At 34.8% G+C, this 6888-nt stretch overlaps 1 protein-coding gene across 1 annotated transcript; it reads left to right on the top strand.

Moving 5' to 3' along the window:
• Positions 1 to 4355: 4355 nt before the first annotated feature.
• On the top strand, positions 4356 to 5139 carry LOC108596640 (general odorant-binding protein 56h). Its single transcript, XM_017982603.1, has 2 exons — positions 4356 to 4449; positions 4505 to 5139. The coding sequence occupies exons 1-2, from the start codon at positions 4396 to 4398 to the stop codon at positions 4853 to 4855; spliced, it is 405 nt and encodes a 134-aa protein (XP_017838092.1). The 5' UTR covers positions 4356 to 4395; the 3' UTR covers positions 4856 to 5139.
• Positions 5140 to 6888: the final 1749 nt, after the last annotated feature.

The following is a 6888-nucleotide window of genomic DNA, read 5'->3' as shown; positions in this document are numbered from 1 at the left end:
TGCTTAAAAAACTGAATAAAATATGTATAATTAATTAATTACAAGACAAGCTATAGGTTAATATTTGATATATGTATAAATACAAAATACATTTATTTGTATAAGAACCATTTGTTATATATGCTGATTCAGCTCACCATATATTTAAACGTTCGTTGCCTCAAAAAACACAAATTTAGTGGCTTTCTCTTTCAAATAAAATGTACAAAAAAAAAATATGCTGATTAAGTCTGTATGGCCGATAAATAAAAAAATATATTTAAATAGTATCAAATTGTTATTTATATACAAATTATTTTTTTATTATTATTAAAAATTATTAGTATATAAATATTCATTGAAAATATAAAAAATAAATAAAAACTACATATGTAAAATTAATTATTATATAATATACAGCAATTTTCCTAACTGCAACCCTGGTATATGCTCACTTCAAGAACCTTTGCCTGCTCTTTCTTTTCTTTGCATCTGCCTTTTCTACATTTTCCCACTTCTTTGCAATAGCGTTCAACATATTGATTGCCAAAACTCCTCCCCAAATTTTGACTCAAAAATCCAATTACTCTACCACAATACCCAAAAAAAAGTGAACAGAATATAATTTTGATTTCATTTCCTGTCCGTTCTGCGTTTTGTGGTCAGCAGCAACTGCAAGCGCTGCAACAAAATTTGGGGGAAAGAAAAAAAAAAGAAATGCACCACATGAGTTCAAGCTGCAGTTGAGCGAACAAAGAGCTCACATGGTTTAGGTTTAGGGAATTGTAAAAGGTCAGCCGCATGTTTACGGGTTTCCACTTTTGCTTCTTTCTGTTTACGCAGCGGGTGTGCAACGAAAGCAAAAGAAAGGTGTGAAAATGGCAGAGGAGGCACGAGGAGCTGTGATCGAACTTTAAGCCGCATTAAAGCTGCGCCAAGAGTCAAAGGCAAAGGGGTGGGGAGTGCCCTAATACAGTTGTCAGTTTTGTCTGGGCAGCTGTTAATGAACATTCAACTGGCTAATTAATTTTATACATTTATTAAACTTTTGTGTGGAGTCCGCTGCGGCAGCCAGTAGGAGCCGCTCCCCAAACTATTTACCATACAAATCTAATTTTATCAACTTTGTCTTTGGCTGCTTAACTAGCAGACGCGCTACATGGCATGTCCTTTGAGTTCCTCACACTCTCTCTCTCTCTCTCTCTCTCTCTCTCTCTCTGTTGGCGCTCGCTGTGTGTCCAAACATTGTGACACAGTTTCTGCTTTCTTACAATTTGCCTGGGTCTATTTTCTCAGCGTTTTGTTATGGCTCGCGCCATTCACTTGGCTCATTAACGTTGGCCTTTGTTTTGGCCCTGTCATCGTCATCGTTGTCGTTGTCGTTGTCGTACTCTCCTTGTTGTCTGGCGACAATGCCAAGCCGGCTAACTGTCGCCCAGCACCTTTTGTAATTTATAAAAGTCCAGCGTTTGTCTCGCTCGCTCGCTCTGGGCCAGCTCTAATATCGAGTTTAAATGCGCCTGGCTTCGGCATGTAAATCAGGTCAAAACAATGCAACTGACAGTGAATTGTGCCTCGGTTTTGGCTTTGACTCACTGTCTAGCTGTCTGTCTGTCTGACTGTCTTGCTGCTCTTTTTTGCCAAGTTGCTCATTGCTCTGCCACAATGACACATTGAGGAGTCGAGCACAGTTTACTTCATTATTGGTTACTCAGCAATTCATTCAGAGGACACACCTTGTGCAGTTGCTTCCAGCTTGAGTTCGCATTGCCCTTTTTATGGCCATGTCCTTTGCTTATCCTGCCTGACTAATGACAAGCTCTAGCAGCAGCAGCAGCAACAGCAGCCAGCAGCACGTTGCCAATTCGTCCGTGGTCCCGGCCTTTTGTCAACGACTCTTTTACTCATCGTCATTGGCCATCTCACTCACTCATTCTCTCTCTCTTTCTAACCCGCTATGTGCTGCTTTAATGGCGTCTGTCTGCTCTTGGCCTGGCCTGCTAAAAAGCCAACTTTACAAGCAGCACTCACAACTCCAACCCCTTTGGCTTGGGCGCCGCCACTATCATTTTCAAGCCAACTTGCAAAGTGGGCGTGCCACTGCCAGCGCCAGTGCTAGAGCCAGTTCCAGTTCCAGCAGGTGCGCATTTTATAACAAAGGCATAAATTATTTTAAACTGTCAGCATTGCTTTCATGCGGCTTTGCGAGCGAGAGAGCGAGAGAGATGCGAGCCCATAGGCTGCTCCTGCATTTGGCATTTGCAGTTGACTTATTGTTTGCCTATTGATTTGTATGTGCCCAAAGAATTATACAACTAAATGCTCACCCCGAGCAGGGACTGGTAACTGCTCCTAGCTTTGCTTCAATTGTGCATAACGCTAGTTGTTTAATTGTTTTTGCTTTGCCTTTGGTCCTTTGGCTGTTCTGTTGTCATAGCAAGCTCAAGTAGTTTGTTTTGCATTTGTAAATTGCTTATGCAAAAAAGGATAATAATGCTCTATATATTGCCTGTGCAGAGTGCCACTTGCAAGAGTTATGTGTGTTCAATATGAAACTGACGAGTCATCATCATGTCCTTTAGTTGTTGCAATGAGATTTGTATTGTCAAAGCAGAAACATTCATTATAATTAAGCTTTAAAAACATAAAAGTTACTGTTATCACAATAATAAATGTTTGTTTATAAATTGAACATTTTAAAGTTCACCTGTGGAATTATCTAAATTGACAGTTTAATTTCAATATTTGTTTAAAAGAAACAAAATATAAAAAAAATTTGTTTAATTCCAAGATTTATTTAAAAGAAACATAATAAACACAAACTAATTTTTTCATTTTTAAATATTTTCTACCAAAATTTGAAAAAAAAAAATTTAAAATAGTTTTAGTTTAATTTATTTCTATTGTGTCCGATAATTTTTGTTATGTACTTATTTTTTTTACTTTTAGTTATTTTCTACCAAAAATTGACATAAATAAATTTAAAATAGTTTTACTTTAATTTTATTTGTAATTTTGTGTTCGATAATTTTTCTTATATACTAATTTTTTTTATCTTTAAATATTTTCTACCAAAAATTGAAAGTAGTTTTAGTTTAATTTTATTTCTATTTTAAGATCGATAATTTTTGTTATGTACTTATGAATGTTTTAAATAAATAAATAAATTTTATAAATTGTATAATAATATTCTATTAAAAACGATTTCTCTAAATTCCAAAGTATGTCCAATATCTCAAGACTAATTTAAAAACTTGTACACTTTAGATTTTTTATTATTCAGATCATTTAAATATTAAGAATTGCTAATTTTTGGTGTTTGCTAGAAAATCAGAAAACAATACAAATCAGTTTTTCTTAATTTAAATATTACTAACCAATTTTATTGCCAACAATTATTTACACATTTTTTTCAAAATAGTTTCAGAATGCTCAGATTATTCGCAGTTTGTTTTCAATTATGAACGAAAAGTAAACTTTACTTGAATATAAATACGAAATAAAAAAAGTTACAATATAGAAGTTGCTTATATAGAATGTTTACTGCACATCTATTATTTCTGTTACTATTTGATTGCATTAGCGACTAAAAACCTGTGACAATTATTAAAATTATCAACAAACACCTGAATTTGTATGCCCCCCATTGTCAGTCATTTCATTGTTATTCATGACTTTTATACAGCAAATATTTTGTATCATAAGCTGCAGCATTAGACACACGTGTGTAGTCATTGTAATGTGACAAATTTAGTTTTGATTTAATGTAGTAGCCTAGCATAACTAATAACGCCAGTCGAGTTTGAAAATCATTGAACGGCAATTAACTTTATTTAAGAGCCGGCCATAAGCTTGTGGCGGTCGGTGGTGGGGGCAATGTTTATAATAAAATAATAAGCTTGTTGGCATAAAAAATTCTGCAATAGTTTAGATTATTTGTGCGCATTTAATTCATGCGCTTGAATTATTTAGCTAACAAAAAAAAAAAAATAAATCGTGGGGCTTAAACAAAAGCTAAATATGGCCAGACTGTGTACAAATACAATAAATAAATAATTGATTTGTTGTGCAAGCAGATGACTAATTTTCGCTACATGTTTGCCGGCGGTTAGCCGAGCAGATAGAGTTATAAATATAACTGTTAATGCTGTCATATATAATACAATTACCATATGTAGAGCGAAATGGAATGAAAAAACAGCGAAAATTTGTATAGCGCTATAATTGAAACATTGCGCGTAATCAAATTTGTTGCTCTCTATGCAAAAAGTATAAAATAATAAAACAAAAACTGTAATTGCTTTAATTACTATTGGCTGGGGCTGCACTATAAAAGCCACGGCCAACACCCAGTGGCCACAACAGTTTACAATTGATACTCCAACCAACAATAACAACAAAAATAATAATAATAAAATGAAGGCAACTTTGTTCAGTGTAGCGCTGCTTGTGCTTTTGGCTCATGTGCAGGTAAATAAATATTTGCAACATATTTGCAATTCTTTATTTTATTTTTCGCTTGCAGTGCGACTCCAAGTTCCATCAATTGATGAAGCAATGCATGGAGGAGACCAAGACCGCCGAGTCTGATCTCAAGGACTTCATGAGCGGCGGCATGCAGAGCAATGCGAGCGAGAATCTCAAGTGCTATGCCAAGTGCCTGATGGAGAAACAGGGCCACATGGTCGATGGTCAGTTCAAGGCGGACGCCATGCTAGCCACGCTCAATAATGTGCCACAGATGAAGGACAAAATGGCGGAGATCACATCGGGCGTGAATGCCTGCAAGGACATGAAGGGCAGCAACGATTGCGATACTGCCTTCAAGGTCACCATGTGCCTCAAGGAGCACAAGGGCCTGATGGGGCCACATTAAACAGAAATTTGCATAAAAATGTACACAGAAAATTAAATTACTCCCATTGAGGCAATTTTAATATCAAAAGAAGTTCAACCCTCTGATATTTAACTACCCAAATTTCAACACAAGAATCTCACTATTGTTAGTGTTCAATAGCGCAAACCTAAATTGATTTTTTTTCAAGTGTAAAACTCAGTTTCATTCGCTTTAATGTGATAATTCAAAGCGTATGAATTGTCCTTTATGTTTCCTATGCACTATGGGCAATAGAACCATATTTTCTCCTATAAATTAATTAACTGAACTATTTTATGATAATGCATAAATATCATTCGTCGTTTGTAAATGTATTGACCTGAGTCTACATTCAGCAAAGTTTTTTATTTTTATTTAAAACTCATAGTAAGAATATATATATCCATGATTAACATGTTAATGGATGTGCTATAATAAATGAAAATGCTGCAAGGAAAATAAAGTCAAAAGTTGGATTTGGAATTAAAGCCATAAAGGCTTAATCTCGCTACTTTTCAGACAAGCATCTCAGTATAATAAAATATTTTTTATATTTTTGCATTTCACCGATAACTATATAAATTTACGATCACCAAGAAACGATCTAACTACCATATTTTAATACCGCTGAAAATTTCAAGCTTATTGTATCTTTCGCTGAAGAATGTTGTGTTTGAATTTGATAATATGATAAGATTATGTATAGCCATAATATTGGTAATACTTTAAAATAATATTTTGTATATATTTTGGATTTCATTAAACGATTTTAGACTGTTTTATGAGTAGATTTATTTTAACAAGTTTTAAAACTTTTAAATGAAAAAATACTTATTGACCTTTGATAATACTTTGTAATATATTAATTGGATGTTTGGAGGTTTTCGAACATTTGTGCTAGAACTCGTCAAATTATTATTCAAAAATTCTATCTCTAGCTTTTTAATCAAACTCTATAAGTTAACTTTATTTCATACATTTTTGTTGTATTTTTATTAAAAAAAGGTGAGCAGCACTTAAAAAAAATGTTTAAAATTTTACAAATATTTTTTAAAGAGAACATTTAAATTGCAGAAATATTCACAATTATTCATAAAATTTGAAAACATTTGTCTTTGAACTTGTAGATTACACAATTTTAAGTTTGCTTATGCTTAAAATATTTTTGTTATTTATTATTATAGTTCTTTGTATATGTACTTCAACCACCAACCTTGACATTTCATAATTTAATATCTGTGGTTCTCAATAAGATCATTGTAATTGCATGTGACATGGCACTTGGGGTATTTAATGAGGTGTGGCCTTGGCCTAGCCCATATCCTAGATGCCATTGACCAATGTGGCGTAGAATGCTGCTGGTCTCAAGATGAACACACGGCTCATTTGCAGCATTGCAGGCATGAAGTGATTTATCAACAGTGAGAAAGGGCAGGAGGGCAGGGCGTGTAAAATTCTCGGAAGGCAGTCATTGACAACCTGTTTCCTATGCACGTAGCAAGCGCAGTCTTGTTGCTGCTCTTGCTGCTGTTGTCTACGAATATCATTTGTCAGTTTTAATAAGTTTAAAATCAAGATAATTAAAACAAACGCTTGGCAACGACGACGACGACGACGACGACAACGCAGAGAAATGCGGGAGACTATGGCAATCCTTTGGCTTGAAACATTGTGACACCAATTACCGCTAATAAATCATTTTCACGTGTGAGTTGCACACACACACACACACACACACACAGAGACGTAGTAACATATGAGCTGCGCTTAATGGTTACAAGAGAAGCATGGAGTAGGTTTTCTTGCTTTCTTTCGTTACTTTTTGGTAACCATAGAAGATGAAACATAAATCAAGGCAAGACAAACGCAGCGCAGTTCATTGCACTTGGTTGAGGGTTGAGCTTGGCACCACACATCGATGGTGGTGGTGGTGGTGCAGGTTGACAGGCCCTAGCGTGTGACATGAGACAACGAATTTTCTTTCTTAATAATTTTTACTTTTTTATTTATTTGCTGTCGCTGCCAAGCCAAGA

This window comes from Drosophila busckii, chromosome 2R (assembly GCF_011750605.1).
Source record: "Drosophila busckii strain San Diego stock center, stock number 13000-0081.31 chromosome 2R, ASM1175060v1, whole genome shotgun sequence".
NCBI classification, from domain to species: Eukaryota; Metazoa; Arthropoda; class Insecta; order Diptera; family Drosophilidae; genus Drosophila; species Drosophila busckii.
The sequence above is the reverse complement of the archived record's forward strand: the minus strand, read 5'-3'. Positions and strand labels throughout refer to the sequence as shown.

Bases quoted from the DNA above. Each gene is read 5' to 3' on its own strand.
- LOC108596640 (XM_017982603.1), top strand. From the start codon at position 4,396: ATGAAGGCAACTTTGTTCAGTGTAGCGCTGCTTGTGCTTTTGGCTCAT. The intron at 4,450-4,504 runs GTAAATAAATAT...TTTCGCTTGCAG, and splicing joins TGCTTTTGGCTCATGTGCAG to TGCGACTCCAAGTTCCATCA.